Source organism: Zootermopsis nevadensis, unplaced genomic scaffold (genome assembly GCF_977971745.1).
Source record: "Zootermopsis nevadensis isolate Lab colony 2312 unplaced genomic scaffold, Znev_1.0 Znev_ptg000029l, whole genome shotgun sequence".
NCBI classification, from domain to species: Eukaryota; Metazoa; Arthropoda; class Insecta; order Blattodea; family Termopsidae; genus Zootermopsis; species Zootermopsis nevadensis.
Window position 1 is genome coordinate 10,264,017 of NW_028259161.1, and position 16,713 is coordinate 10,280,729.

The 16,713-nt window shown below is 36.2% G+C and overlaps 2 protein-coding genes across 9 annotated transcripts in view; one reads left to right on the forward strand and one right to left on the reverse strand.

Moving 5' to 3' along the window:
- LOC110832654 (uncharacterized) overlaps window positions 1–15,633 on the forward strand; it is a 202,813-nt gene extending 187,180 nt beyond the window's left edge. Inside the window, exons 1-5 of one of the 8 annotated variants that reach the window (XR_015537651.1) lie at window positions 2,216–2,270; window positions 3,861–4,000; window positions 5,980–8,852; window positions 9,162–9,622; window positions 9,863–11,585. The gene's annotated coding sequence lies outside the window, so the exon portion shown is untranslated. The other 7 variants (XR_015537650.1, XR_015537652.1, XR_015537653.1 and 4 more) reach the window with 7 other exon arrangements.
- On the reverse strand, window positions 5,497–8,688 carry LOC110832653 (bolA-like protein 3). The gene is made up of 4 exons (XM_022069829.2): window positions 8,547–8,688; window positions 8,346–8,469; window positions 6,376–6,464; window positions 5,497–5,750 (listed from the first exon to the last, which is right to left on the reverse strand). Exons 1-4 carry the CDS (start codon window positions 8,586–8,588, stop codon window positions 5,688–5,690), a joined length of 318 nt encoding a protein of 105 aa, XP_021925521.1. The 5' UTR covers window positions 8,589–8,688; the 3' UTR covers window positions 5,497–5,687.
- Window positions 15,634–16,713: the final 1,080 nt, after the last annotated feature.

Sequence of the window (16,713 nt, forward strand, 5' to 3'; positions counted from 1 at the left end):
TAAAATTAGAAACAGAATTAATAACATTCGATCATAATGCTCGAATAAAATATTTTTAAAACAGTGATTTCACACACAAAATAATAATCACAAATGCTAGAACGTCTAACAGATACGTCACTGCAATGCACAGTTCGACCTTATTGCTGTTTGCGTGTGTGTTTTCTGTTAAGTTATGTCAGTAACTTCAGTTGCTGGTGTTTTTGTGGTGGCTGAAGGAAGGAATAAAGCAGATCCTGACCATTGTTATGTCAGGACATGAACATGATTGTTCTTTTGTTGTATTGTTTTCTCTCTTTATTCGTGTACATGTTATTTATTTATCCAATCCATTGCCTGTCACGCTTTGGTCTTCCGCGAATTTTATCTACAAGACATGTTTTCTAGTCGTAGGTGCATCAATGTTTACTACTCTGTGTTCTTGGGCAAGAAATTCAGAAATGGGTTTAACGTAGGATCACCACTGGGTAGAATTAAAATACCTTGAACAGTCTCGGGTCGGAGCCAAAACAGGACGCTTACCTAAAAGCTAATCAAGTTGGAAGGCCTGATCTGGTACCTGTTTAAAATGTAAAAGTAGATATGTCACCGAAGTGGCTTTCTGACTTCGGTTAGAAAAATAATAAGATCGAAACGTGTAGATTTTAAATACAGTTGAAACGCATTGACTTACCTCTCATAAAATTACGCACTCTCGCGCATTACTTACTAGATAAGATGTCTTTCTTACTACGGACTGTCCAGTTTACCTAACAAGGAAAGATGAAAATTTACAAAGCTCTTTTCATCTGTTTGGGTGTTAAATATGTTTGTTTGTTTGATTTAGTGGTAGATTGATGGTATTTAAAATAGAGCGCAGAGGAGAATATATGAATTTAAGAGAGTTGAAGTCGAAGGATAATATTAAAATGAATCCAAAATAAGTGAAGTTCGAATATGTATAGTTTGAAAAATAATATAAAATGATGATGAAACCCTACTTGATTTCAGTAATATTCTGTTCACAATGTTTCTAACTCAGTGCTGATCGTCACAAAATAATTAACTTCAGTTATTTTAATGTTTTAATATTGTTTAACCTACTTCAGCTGGTTTCAGCCGTGTAGCCTGTATTAAGGGTACAGACCTAAGGTGTCTATGCATTATCAGACATTTAATATGGACCCTCAAACTCGTTATAGTCTTAATACAAAGCACAGCATAGTGAATAATTGGCTTCTATTCTCCTTTAAATCTTAACCGCAAAGATTCTCGTTCTACCCAAGTTGTTCTTATCCACCAAATGTCTCGAACTTAGTAGTTACAAATTGTGAGTCGATATCAAGTTCGTAGTTTATTATTCCATCATTTTAGAGAACGAAGATAATCAAGGATTAGCCTACGCAATCTAGAATGTTTTGCCTTAGTACGCATTTGAAATGTGAATGCAAAATGGTAGGTTACACCACAGATTATATCCTGCGCGGTCTTCTGACTTTACGTTATCCATTAGTAACTACTAGTCATAATTCTGGAATGAAAATTTGAACGTTGGCCGTCTTCGACGTTTTAAATGTTCGTTTTACAAGTCAGTTTCAGTTTTTAAGGCAATGTACATAGTTACGCAATATCTTCATACATATTTAAATAACTCATGTAGACGTCATTAGGTCTTTCACATATTCGACAAGGTTATTTTTGTAATAGATCTTCTGCAATTTAAATTCTTTGCCGGATTTCAGGTAAATATATTTGCACCCATTTTTTGAGGCCAGAAAGTGTACTTTATTTCGAAGAAGTTTTTCCGGTTAATTCTTATCCCATTAGATGTGTGTATTTACCGCAGCTCCAGAATTTCGAGATTCGGTATTTTTAATACTTAAAAATTAACTTATATTTCCTTTACTCCGAGACAAACCGGTTCGAAGATAATCTAACTCTGGACTAAAGTTATGGTTAGGTGTGACAATTTAAGATTATCACACACCTCATGGGTCGGCCATAGAAGAGCATGCAATGTGAAATGGTGATTAGCAGCGGAAAAAAAACTCAGAGAAAGACGAACTTCAATGCCATTTGATCCACCACCAATGTATTTCAAATTATCCGGGTTTGAATCTGCGTCTTCCATATGACAACCCTACATCTAGTTGCCTACTTTCCTCGTAGATGACAGTGTGGAACCACGACGTAGATGCTGCTATCTCGTGGGAAATATAGGTATTAAGCTTGTATTCAATTTATTCTCTTTCTTTCTCCCAGGTGGCAGTTGCAGATAGACATGCATAAGGGTGAGAAGTCGAAAGAAACTTGTATATTCGATTGTAGAAAGGAAGAATTCTTATTGAATAAATGGTTTGATTTCAGCGATCTGATTTGTTATGGGTTATGCGAATTGACCAATCAGTAGTAATTCCTACAAAGAGTATAAATTATTTGAATCAGTGGGATGATTGAATTAATTCTAGCCTTGAAAATAAGGAGAGATGGCCCGAGAAGATTTTATTAATTCTTGTTTATTTTCTTTTGATTAATATTACCGTAGGTAACTTAATATCATGTTCATAGTGAAGCTAAAATAATACTGGTTATAATATTTAAACACTACTCTGAAAAACAACAGAATTCATATCTTTGCAGAATGACAGTATATATTTTACTTTTTCCCATTTAATTTTCAATTTATGACACTCCTGTTCTTGACTTGTTATACCAGAATGTGCAAGGATAAAGTTGCTGAATTTATTTGACATTTGTGGCTGTACCTTTTATTCTGTAGGAAATTGAATATACTTCTTAGCAGCAATGTGCTTTTCATAAATCATGTTGTGGTATACATATTTATTCTAGGTTTTATAGTTTTACCGCTGGAATTTATGTGTAACTTTGCTTTCTGGGTTGAGCTATATTGAATGTTGAGAACTGTTCTTCTCTCATCGGATAGCAGCTCATTCTTTTGCTCCACCAGTCAGCACCACCAAGTAGCCACCTACTGACTACCCTTACATAAAGCTTCCAAAATTGCCCAACCACTGCATATTCATCCAGAAAAAATCAACTGCAATGTTTGCCAAAATGTGGGAAAATTCTCAACATTTGACTCAGCTTAACCCCAAATGCAGAAATCACATGTTTTTCTTGTTTATTTATATCTTTATTTACTGTAATGTGCAGATGAAAGCTGGAAGAGGGACTGTAAGTGAAAATGAGTATACTATATAGAGAGCTCTTTGAACATAAGAACTTTAAATAGTGGGGTTCAATGATGAAAATGTAAATATTCAAAGTATAAATATAATTTTTATATTCCAGTATCCTACTGTAGAACTGCTTTTAAGGGATCTGTGCCTATGTCCATCTCACAACAAAAATTATTTTATTATTCTCCTCTGAAACATGCCACTTAAAAAATCACCTAATTGCCACTGATTGTGCTGATTAAATTAGTTTTAACTTTGTATTGTCCATAGTTGAATATCGATATTTCTTGTGTCAGACAGGAACACAGTGATCTAATAAATATGACATGTATACCTGTGCATGAAGACAGTGCTACCTTGCTGTGAAAAAGAAGTCTAACTGAAGGCTTACTTCAAAATTGATGTAATGTAAATATAACTGAAAATGATCAGTTGAACTCAGAATATGAGTTAGTTGATGTGGAACAATCATTGGATCTGCAAATCTGTCTGTTTTTCAGATGTTAAAGACAGCAGTGGACTTGGTGGTGTGATATCAACATTAAGGTCCATAATTGTAATGAAAAATACAAATTTCAAACTTACCAATCTCATTTCATCACTATTGGTTGTCAATTTTGGCTAAATAATAACAGCAAAGGTGTTTTGCACAGCCAGTTCATAATGAAACTTGATTTCTAGAGCTGGACCAACAATAGCAGAAAAATGCCAAGAAGTTAAAGAGAACATGGCCAGAGATGCTAGGAAGAGAAGAAAAAAGAAGAAAAGAATCATAGGAGATGAGGAAGATCATATGGCTGATGGATGTTCTTAACAGTACTGTAAGTTTAATAATGCATAATTTTAACTCTGTTGTTAATTGTCTTCTTCAGGGTTATGATACTGTGTACTTTCAAGTTGTTGGGTACATTGGTATACTTTCCTAGGAAACCACTGCTGACAGACTGACAACTTTCAATGCATACTGACATATACAAAGCCAAACCTAAATACAAATATGTCCACCTTCTGGGTTGTAGTGCTGTGCAGTCTGGTAGAAGTTTACCAACATTTCAGTGGTACTTGCTGCCTCCATCATAAAGGTGATGAGCAAGCCATGCACAAGGAATTGGTTTGAGATAAGGAACCAGTCGCTCAAGACAGAACCTTAACCGGACCAGTGGGGAATAAGGTGAGAGCAAGTAAAGCAGCAAACACGTCTGAAACATTGAAGAACTTCTACCAGACCACATAGCGCTACAACCCAGAATACATCCATATTCACACTTGCTGCCATAAGAACCTCATATCCTACTAAATCTAAATTTAATTTTGAGTGGTTGCTGTTCACAAAATTGCTATTGTTTTGCTCTCAATTTAGAATTAAAGTCTATGGATGCTGCTATCTCACAGGAATAGTAATAACCAGTATTGATAGACTGGCAATGCACATGACTTGAATTTCTTTATTGTTTTTCTGAGTTAAAATATGTGTAGCAGCAGTTCCTAATTCTGAAAATATGTATCAGTTTTCAATACTGCCAGACATTTCTGTTCATTTATAAATCAGATTGGTTATGACTTCTGCCATATCCTGTATTCTTTCCAGCCTGAAATGTTGTTCATTACTGACAATTCTTGGCTTAACACACTTTTGTGGCAGCTCAGTAGTCTTGTCTGCTGAAACTGGTCAACAATGTGATTCACTCAGTGCTTTTCAAAGTCTAGATATCATGGAAGATAAAACTGACAATTCTTGTAACATAACTTTAGTCCTTTTGCAACCAAAACCACTATAGTGTGCCCCAGAACCAATATTTGGACTTCTGAAGACAGTATTTTTATTGTGATTATGCAATTTGAAGTACTTTTATTGTACTGCAAGTCATAATTGCAATTTCATCAATAAAGGGCTACTTCAGTTGAATTGAACCTCAAGTCTGTAGTATAGCATCCTGGTGTGTTATGTTGAATTCTTGTTTTGCATGTCACTTTACACATGCACACACTGTTCACTTAAATAATATTTTTTGAACCACTGTGGTCATCATCAGGTTCAATTCCCTGCTTCTTTGTCATTGCACTGAGGATCTCCTCCCTGATGTCCATAAATAATGATAAAACAATGCACCACAACACATACAACTCAAATAAAACACACCAGTACTTTCCAGGCTGTGATAAAAACAAATTATAAGAACATTTTTGATAATCATCTTGACATTTTAACTTTTAACTAAATTATAAATGTTTTAATATTCAGTTTTATCATTATAAGTTGCATCACACAGACAATAAGGTTAAGTAACCCCGCTTATATAAACAAATGCAACTAAGATATACTAAAAAAAAATTTATTGATTATACAATTTTTATAAAATTTCACAGTATCTTGTTACTTGAACAATAATAATTTACACACATGTTTGTATGAACAGTGTTCAATAAATTTAATACAATATGATACTATATACATAGAAGCTAAATGAAAAGTCATAATTTGGAACTTCTACTTAAAACTGGAGCTAATCATGGAGGAACGGATGTGTGAATCCGTAATCCATGCATATCTTTGATTTCTTCTTTCAGTGCCTGTGGAAGACAAAAATAAATTAGTTATGGGAATAGTATGTAAATGAAACAAAGAATCAAGTTTCAGTGACATATTATGTAAACTTAAATCTTCACCTTTAAACCCTTTGTTGGCATTTAAATAGCTACCTCCTCTGAAGTGAGTAGCCATTTAAAATCTGCACTGTAAGAGTTCTGTAGCAATATTTACTTTAAATGTGAACTGTTTTTCAATTTTACAACAAAACAGGAATTATATGACCATCAGATCAACAAGCAGTGACTTGAATCTTCAGAGAGTAAGATTTGCTTGTCATCCGTTGATGACAACTGAAAATATATAGCCTAGTTTACATCACCTGGTAACAAACCTGCCTCTATGTTGTCCAGTATGGATGCCAACTTAATTAATGAGTCTACCTTGGCTTTCTAACACAAGGGGTTCATTATTGATGTCTAGAGTGAGGGGATCACACTATAAATTCTTAACACTATATGAGCAGAATTTTTGTAATGGTACTTACCTTGTGCCAGATCCTCCACCTTAAGCTAGAAAATCATTACACAGTCACTATTCCCTGTCACTGTCACCTTTCTTTTGAAAAGAGATTCATGTAAATTCTGACCTAGAATATTTCATTTTTACCTCATTTATTATCCTGTGTTGTTTGACCATGCTCAAGCCTTTGAACTCTGGAGTCTCAACCATGATCTCAAACATTGCACCACAACCACCTGTTAAAAAAATTGAAAATTAGACATTTAATGTTTATTAAACACTTTGAAGGTATATAGAAGTATGGGAATAATGAATAGGGCAAGTTAGTCAATTATGTGCCATTTAAACACATATTTGATGTGCCAGTAGTGCTCAGTCTTTGTTCAAATAGCAAATTATACAAACAGTATCAACCGTTTCAATCATAAATGTATTATTTCATATTTTTGGTATGGCTGTAATATGAGAATTGTAGACTTACATGTAAATTAAATCAATATTATACAAATGAATTCAGTCTTGTATAATGTGTTCTTACATTCACAGACCATATACTAATTTTACAGCCAATCAAAAAGCATTCTATGTACTACAGTGAAACAATCCCCCACCTCTTCAAACTTATTTCTTCACTGCAATTTGAAACAGCACTCAAACAATTTATTTTGACTTGCCTCTACTCTTTAGATACACTTATTTTACTAAGAAATGACTAACTGATATAATAACATCTGATTGTAAAGGTTGTGTATAAAAGTGCATACAATTTTACATATTACGAGGCGCGTCCACAAAGTAAGTTTCCCACTCGTCCCACAGCTAGCAAACCTTATATTGCGCGAAGCGACTGTGCGTACGTGATAGAGCAATGACGTAGCATGGCGCATGCACTAATGGTACTTCCCGCGTTCTCACAGTAGCATCGTTGCAGCTGTTGAAGATGGAGGTTCTTATTCCAGCTCCCGCCGACTGTGAAGTGCGGTCAGTGATAACGCTAGGCCGCACACGGCTAGACGGACAGCAAGTCTCCTGCAGGAGTTCAGCTGGGAGGTGTTTAATCATTCACCCTACAGCCCGGACCTCGCTCCCAGTGATTTCCATCTTTTCCTACACCTCAAGAAATTCCTGTCCGGTCAGCGTCAGCATTTTGAGAATGACAGAGAGGCGGAGATGGTTGTCACACAGTGGTTCCAATCCCAGGCGGCAGACTTCTACGACACAGGTATTCAAAAGTTGGTCCCACGGTATGACAAATGTCTCAATTCCGGTGGCGAATATGTTGAAAAATAGCTGGACACTTGCTGTATCTGTTGCAATAAATATTTCCATGAAATTGTGTTTTGTTTCTGTAAACGGCCCCAGGGAAACTTACTTTGTGGACGAGCCTCGTATATTGAAGTATCCTAATATGAATGATAATATATATGGACATTCTTACTGTTTATGGTAATGGGGTGTAAGGAAATATTGTGTTTCTGAGTATAATGTAGAAATGAGCAACAATTGATGGTGTAATATACAGTTTGGTCTATTATAGTGTATTTTACTCATGAAAAAGCTGTCACTATTGTGTTTCTTGGTATTTTATGAATGTGATACTGTTTTCTGACTTATACTACACTCTGCTTTCTGGGATCTGTGGATGCATCTATCTCTATCTACCTGTGAATATTTGCCCTAAGGTCATCTCCTCAAGAAGATTACACCTTCTTGTGTATGTGTTTTAACATTAAAATATTATTTCTGTATCCTGTTAATGACCAGTCTTATGTCATACAATAAAGAGGTTATGGAACACTGAATGACATGGCTGAAAGACATGAATTGTGTAACAAAGGGGATGTGAGAAGAATGTATCCATGGCTGATTTTAAATTACAATAACAGCATTGGCCTCTTGGGGTTGAAGAGAAGCAAATGGAATAAGATTATTCAGGTTTAATTTTGTGGTGAACTTAGGTTCATAAAGCCCACAGAAACTTCTGCATATTATTTATGAAGTGGTATAACATACGATAATTATGCATGTGCCCCAAAGATTTGCCCAAACGAACACAACTAATGCAAAAACTGGTACGCATTTGCCTTTAATGTTCTTGTATAATTAAATTCGGTTACCTGATATATCAGTAACTTCAATCGTCTTTGCATGTGGAAACTGCTGATGTAAAATATCTTTCACCTTCTTTTCTGTGGTGTTTCCAGAGACTGCTTGAGGCCCATTCCAAAGCCGAGACAGGAGCTGTAAGGCATAACAATTATTTCCCTTGCAGTTTAAGACAATGTGTAATATGTATAATGAAATGTATGTGTACTAACCGAAAATGACCGTGAATTTATAATTTTGGGAATTTTACTCATAATTTTGTAGTGTTTGTATACTTTTGTAACTTATCGTTTTTCTTTCACCATGTTGCCCCATCCATTTAAATTTGTGCTAAACTTTTATATTCGAGATATCGTGGCAGTTGAGCAACTTGTGCTACAAAAACTTCACATATCCCTCGGTCACACTACCAATTGAGGGATATCACTTATTAGCACAGATAATTTCACGAAACCTACCACAGATAATCCGATCATTCTACTTTTTGATCTGTTGACGCATGTGTGATTGATGGATAAGTAAAGTAAAGTTTGTCCCACTATACGCCATGTAGGCGTTTGGGGGGAGTGGAGGTATAGCTCCTCTCTTCCTTGACCCCGGCACTAGATGGGGGTGAGTGGTCAGCATCACGCCCCGGCCGGCTTTACCCCCGGGAAAGGACCCCGGTACCCATTGTAGAGGAGGCTGGGTGGGCCCCAGAGCCGGTCTGGACGCAGAGGCTAGAGGAAAAATCCTCTGCCCCCGTCGGGGATCGAACCCCGGCCGTCCAGCCCGTAGCCAGTCACTATACTGACTGAGCTATCCCGGCTCATGTGATTGATGGATAGTTTACCAAATTAGAGATAGAGCCAACGAATGGTTGTTGAGAGTTGAAGGCAGGTTTGTACCTATGTGGTATCCGAAAATTAACCAAATAATTATCATCATCATTAGACCAGAGTTTAATCACAATATTCTAAAGGTAAAAAAAAAAGCAATGTATAAGGGTAAGGTAGGCGAAAGCATCACGTACAAAACAAAGAAGATGGCTGTGTTTCGGGTTGTTGCACCGTGTAGTCTGGTGAACACAGAAGAAATCCATCTTCATACTCACCTCCGTCTTTAAGATTCATGAAAGTACCCACCCGATTTGTAATGACGTCTGGACCATAATTCATTAGGATCAATACCTGTTGGTGACTGGTTCACATTTTTGGAGAAGGGTATAAAGCTGTTTGGTTGAGCTGGTAATCTGTCCGCGAGTGCTGGATGAAGCATATAATTTCTGGCATCGAAAGGGAAAAGAAGGGTAAGACAATTCTTTTTTAAGTAATTAAGCAAATGAACCATCAGTGGTGGAATCTGGTTATGTGAATAATAGATATCAAGCAATTAAACATTCTTAGACGTCATTTAAATTCGCATTATAAAATGAAGTAGGGCGTGAAGTCTCCGTTCAAGAATTTGTAGTTAATGACTTGCTTTTAATTCTTTTTGCATACCTAGTTAGTGGAAGCCATTAATTTTTAAAACGTCATTTCTCTTTAAGTGAATGTCAGCAAGAAGTTCAAGATGTCTGCCGTCTACTATAGTTCTTCACCTTCCAGGTTTTCAGAATAAATTACAATAATTTAGAAAGGATTCGTTCACTCTCACATAATTTTGACAAATTTCGTTTTAGGCCGTAAGATGTTTCAAAATATAAATAGCTGGGCAATTTGGAAAGGAGCACATTTCTAGAACAGTCGCAGGTTAAGAGCACTTTCCTGATAATGTGCGATACCCACATTTTAAGATTTTGCATTTGCCTGTAGTTGGGGGATGGGAATTTATGTAAGGGAATTGTTTAGTATGAACTGTATGTTGTATGGTACGTTTTAAAGGCACGTGTGAGGTTGGGAATAGAGATAATATTTGTGTGATTCATAACAACATAGGAAGTAAAAATTTCAAACAAACGCAGAGTTAAAGATTCTTAATTCGCATTCATTTTATTTTGGCACTCAAAACAAATCCGAAAATATAGTTGGTGCACACTGGATAGGGGAGTGAAAGACATTCAGACACATGAGTATTGTAACTACATAAACCAGTGAACAGGAAATGCAAATATTATTAAAACTATTTTTAGTGTTATAATGGATACTAGAATGTGTGGAACTTTCTCTCCATTTCCTTTATGCCTTCATGAGTGACTTGTATGTCCAGGGGCAACTTAACCTTTCTTGTAAAACTGTTTCAGAATAGTTATAAGTTGAATATGAAAATTTTGGAGTTACAGAGTGCTAACACTACAGAAGGTAAATTAAGAAATTATAGAATATTCTGTTGGGACAGATGTATTTAAGTCTTTCCTCATTGTACTGTACAATCTGTCTCATAACCTGTAATGCATTTTAGAAGTGATGAACCAACAGAAAGAGCACATCATTATCCAAAGTACAGCAGTGTGAAAATCTTAGTTTGTATTTACTGTACAGGCTTTAATACTGTAATCTTACTTAGAAACAGAATTATGGCAATTTTTAAGTAGGTTTTTGCATCATGGATGTGTGGTCTGGAGACATTATTATCCCCCCGGTCCTTTGCGCTTAACTTGCAGTACGTGATCAGCCATGGTATTGTGTGAATGTGCCATAAATATTGCATTGCAGCTATTGATGAAGTATAAAATCAAAATAACTGGACCTTTCATGCATCTTTTGAGTAAGACTAGCTTATGTTTAATTCCAGATGTACCTAATAGGAAAATTCTTTTCAGTAGTTTCCAAAACAGCCTGAAATGAGTTGCCTTTAGACCAGTTAGGGCCACAGTTCTAGCAAATTTTGTAAATCATGTTAGAAAATCCATTTCATTAAAATCTTCAATTTCAGAAACAAAACATTACATAGACTGAACAACTATAATTTGGCATCACTTATATGTATAGGGTCTACAAGCTCACAAAATGTAATAGAAATTAAAAGGGATTGGGTTGAAAATCTTGTTGTTTTGACGTGGAGTGGCAGTCTGCATGCACAGCTTTTACAGGGGCTGTGCAGAATTCTGCATGTGCTTTAAAGGTAGGAATGAGACTGGATAGGTACTTTAAATTCTGAATGGCACTGCTGGTTACAGTGAATGCTGTGAATAGGAACTGACTTGCAACTAATGAGCAGGCAGATTGTTGTTTTCTGTGTTAGTTGGTAGGGACACTGCTACCACAATGATTCTGAAACATCCACTAAATGGTTGTACTCGTGATGCTTTGAAATAAAGTGACTGTCTTAATTTTGTCTTGTTTACATATGGGCACCCAATACTGCATAATCCTTGTTGCACAAAGTTCCTAAGCAGACCTGTAAGCCCACTTACAAGAGCAGGTTATGCACATTACACCTGCACGAGAGTGTGATTTCCTTCACAAGTTGTTGTTGAACATGGAAAGATTTGGGTGCAACAGTGACATGCGTGCACTAGAAGAAATTGAATACATTATTAGTGCTAATTACCCAGGATTTGTCAGTAGACAGTTGCAGCCTTATTTTTAGCATTAAATTCAAGAACTCTTTAATGTCAGTTATTATAAAAAAATTCTTGCCAATTTGCTAATTTTAAAATTGTTAGCCATATTCATAATTTTCTTGGTTATTTCTTAATTTGTGACCCCCAAAGTGTATTTCCTGATCTTTACCCAAAAGACCTTCATTATTTATGTACTGATGTTTAGTAGTTTACACATGATCACATTTATGTTTCCATTCTTTAAGATGGAAGCAAATTTATTGTCAGTACATTTAACCCCTTGATGTTCAATAGTAACTGCTTACCCCCTGCTCTATCAAACAATAGTGCGGTTTAGTCATACATTGTTTTCTGTATGTTTTGATTATACTCCGAATAATTACTGTCTTTTAACAGCATTAACCAGTTGATCTTTGTAATGAAGAGGGTTTGTCTCCTCTTCGGTGTAGGAATGAAATTGTAAATAGTTAGATGAGGTCATCCAAGGATTAGTAATGTTATCCAACTCCAAGTTAAAACATTTCTAGTAACCCAGTTCTCAATCATTTCCCAAATCAGCTCAGAAGACGAGTTAATCACACTTCGGTTGTAGTTTTCAATAAAAGTGGAGTTAGTGGAAAGCAGACAGAAAACAGGCATGTTACCCTTTCATGCCGTGGACCTTGGCTTCTGAAATAGTGTTTGAAGTTATGTGCATGTGGTGTGGTAGCTTAGAGGACAAAGCTGGTGGCTTGTGTTGGGGTCCTTGGTTCAATTCCATGTGCTACCTCTTTTCTCTGTCTGTCTCCCTCCTATAGTAAAACATTTCAGAAGCTATCACAATTCATGTATTTAGATTTGTTTTTGTTTATAGGTACACTTCCATATTTTTATTTGCATTGTATCAGTTTGTTGTTAGGTTGCACTTCCATAGGCCGGCCAGTGATGCGGTTTCAGCATTTTGGTTCATGATTATTGATTAATATCAATAATTTATTTAAATAAATTAATGTTCCTTGCTTGTCAATCATTTAATCTGTGTGAATATATTTCACATATAGAAAAATTAAATATGTGACTTGTGGAATGCTTGGATTCATATTAATTAGTTACAAATCTGATTTGCACATTTCTTCTGCATATGGAATTCTTTTCTTGTTTAACCATGATGTTATTATGCTTTTTGTGGAATCTGATAGGGTTTGCTTCACTTGGAACTTATGATGGGAGGATTTTCTGTGACTACAACACTGTGTGAAAATACATTCAGAATTATTTCTTCTTTCAGCCACTTCTTGTAATTTCTCAAATTCATATTCTGTTGGGATTGGCTGTAGAAAACTTTTCCCTTTAACTTATTCTTAACAGGTGGCATTGTGAAGGGAATCAATGTTTTCTAAATGTCGGTACATGATGCACCAAGAACACAATGTTAACAGTTTTTGTTTGAGCAACCCATACTCACCCTACATTCCTTATCTTAGTGAACTCAACCAAATTCACTTCTCATTCTGTTGCAAATGGCCAGGCTTAAAAATTTGGACAGTAGTATAATTTTACTGAGACTTCAGAATGTGTGGCATATAGACTGACCATCATTAGCTTTAAGAAAAGTAACTGTGAAATGGTTTAAAATGTAACCGAAGAAAAGGTAACTACTCAGTGGTACTGTCTGTTGCTCGGGAGAAAAGCTTTGACCTTTGCAGTGCTGGCAGATGTTGAGGGGGACATGGATCTTGCCCAAAATATAAGGCTTTAGCTATGCTTAATATTTTTATCTGCTCTCCCATCTACTCTGTTACACTGTTGCAACCAACTCCACAATAGTTTGCTTTTCTTTCATGTGCATGGCAAATAAGCAGAATCAGACTCTTCTCCACTGCTTCATGTTTACATGGGCAATTCACATGATTTATTATCTCCTTAGTTTCACTGTAACAGTTGTACCCTTCTTTTGACTGCTGGCCATTTTTAAAGTGCTTAGTTTTTACCACAAACAAATATAAAACAGCAAATAATAGAAAATAAAGTTGAATTAATTTGCACACAGAACTCAACTGGACTTTGGCACAGTGTTTTCTTAACTGCAATACATTGATTACTAGCCACATATTTACTGCCAAGGTCAGAGCTTCTCTCCTAGCTAATAAACAGTAGTAGCTTAAAATCCATTGCTCACTGGACCTATAAAAACATTGTTGACATAGGGTGCGTGTAATGAAAAGTATATCATCCTAGAGAAGGCACATTACCATAGTCTTGCCGTTTGTGTATGTATCCAGGGCCTTTTCTTGGTGGAAGTGCATTCCAGAATATCTTCATGAAGGAGAGGAGAGCTTGTGCTTTCTTATCATGTAACTGCATTTACTTGATAGTAAAGGATGATATTTCTGTTCTGTTTGAGAATTCTTACAAAGAATATTAGCACTTTCCCTCCTGTCCTGAGTTAAACACTGCATATTGACACAAGAACGAAGAATGTGGTATTGGCCCCTTCTTAAGGCTCAGAGAATGGCGAGTATGATCAGGGCTCAAGGCTAGCTCAACCAGGGTTCCCAGCAGATAGGCTTTCTCTCCCCCTCCTACCAGAAACAGAATCCAGATTTCCAAATTTTGTTATTTATGCGGTTAGAGAATTACAAAAGAACAATTTTACATATAACATACTGTTGTCAGAAACCTTTAGACTTGACTAAAAGTGACATGTGCATAAAAGTAAACCATTAAGTGAGACTTGATAAGCACTTGCAGCTTGGGCCTCATACTGTGCAGTACCAGTGTAGCACACCTAACAAATCAGATTAGCAAATAATGCTCTTTGAATGATGGAAGATAAAGATGGTATAAAGTATGCATGGAAGTTTGGCCTTGCACGTGTATGTTTATGTAACTAGGCAAAGAGAAGAAAAAAACTGCAGCATGTATTATGAGCCCTACAGTGATAGCCATGGCCCTAATGATGAGTAACAGACTGAGAATATGAATATTACACTTAATATGTGTCATTGCTACACTGCTTGTATATTAGGTTATACATCATGTAACTAATGGACCATTCCAGCATAAGAATATGAGATGGTAGAAAAACATATGTCCTAATTTCTACCTTTTATCCTAGAAATGTGTCTATTGTTGCATTCTAATGAACTCCATCGAGCAGAGTCCTCAAAGTTAATACATAGTACCCTTTCAGTAAATTGCTTTCCTTTTAAGGAATGTGTAGGTTCATTACTGTGCTCACAAGAGCCAGCCAGTAGTTCCTATGCTGAGCCAAATCAATCCAATCCAAACCCTCCAACCCTAGTTCTGTAAGATCCAGTTTAGTATTGTCCTCCTTTCTTCACATAGATGTTCTTCAGGCCTTCCAACCAAAATTTTGTAAACATCTCTCATCTCTCAATGCATGCTGTGAGCCATGCCTTATTTGATCATCCTGATAATATATGAAGTGTACAAATTATTATATTATATATATAAAAGGTTCACGTGAAAGTTGATCTTAGTGTGGTTTATATTTTGTTAGGCATGAATGTTTTTGAGGAAACCTAAAATAACTGAAAGAAATGTGGGTACACATGTTATGATCAAACAAAACAAGTGTTCTCTCTCCTTGCTGTTGTATCTGTTCCTGGTGACATCAGAGAATGCTGTTCTGCAAGTAAAATCGTAAGTTGCTATCACCTAAAGCCACTGGACTGATTTGTTTCCTTTCTTTACAGCTCTGTATGTATAAATCCAAACTTCACAACTGTAACATTACAAGCAAAATGACGAAACACCTTGCAATGTTACATGATATATGAACACAGTGCCACAATAAACTGTGTTGAAAAAAAGTTTGAAATTACCTACAATTCTAGTAATGAATTGAATAATAACATGGTAATTTCCCGAGTATGGCAGTAGACATAAAAATCCCCCAGTCTTGTTACTGGATAATTATGCGTGTAATTTAAGATATTGCACAAGGCATAATTGTCCCATAAGTTTTGAGATTTTTTTGTTTCCCACTCCCATACTGGTGAAATTACGTTCTTACATCAGTAGTAAATTGCCATCTTATTACTCATTTCAGTAATAGAATTGTAGAAAATTCCAAAATGGATATTTGTCCAATAAAGTTTTCCATTATATATATGTGCACGTGCACATACAAGTCCTAACACTAATTTGCAAGTTTTGCGTCATATATGCCCCTTTTGCTCGTAATATCACTTATGACGTTGACATTACAAATGGCGACTAACAAAATGTAAAATTCACTGACGAAACAAATTACTTGCAGTATTATTACTATTGGTCTGAATAGTGTCATGGCGCTGATACTTTTGATGCATCGTGTGCGCAGCAGAGTGCGTATTCGGTATTACTATGGCGGGTCTAGGTCTTGGACAGAACCAACATAAGCACGATTAATCAGGGCACTCGAGGATGTGAAGTAAACGAAACTCTAAGTTAGTACAAGAGGCTTGGTGGTCTGGGGGATATGAGCCAAGACTAGGACCCCAGGAATATATTAGACCACCAGGAACAACTCCACAATTCATCAGGAAGTTCCAAAATTATTATTACTAAGAAAGCCTCGTGGTCTAGGGGGAAAAGACACTAGACCAGTAATGCAGAAATCGCAAGTTCGATCCCACCGGGCGGCAGGAGATTTTTGTCAGCAACTGAAAGAGCCATCTGGTAACCAATTTTTGTAGTTGCACTAGTAAAAATTTTTATTAGCGTGGCAGCAATTTGGTCTGCAGGATATGAGCCAAGACTAGGACCCCTATGAATATATTGGACCACCAGGAACAACTTCACAATTCATCAGGAAGTTCCAAAATTATTACTACCAAGAAAGCCTCGTGGTCTAGGGGGCTAAGACACTAGACCAGTAATGCGGAGATCGCAAGTTCGATCCCACCGGG

Coding starts and splice junctions, on each gene's coding strand:
- LOC110832653 (XM_022069829.2), bottom strand. CDS start 8,588: ATGAGTAAAATTCCCAAAATTATAAATTCACGGTCATTTTCG. Junction 8,470..8,546: donor TAAATTCACGGTCATTTTCG/GTTAGTACACAT, acceptor TATGCCTTACAG/CTCCTGTCTCGGCTTTGGAA. Junction 5,751..6,375: donor AACACAGGATAATAAATGAG/GTAAAAATGAAA, acceptor TGTCTTCCACAG/GCACTGAAAGAAGAAATCAA.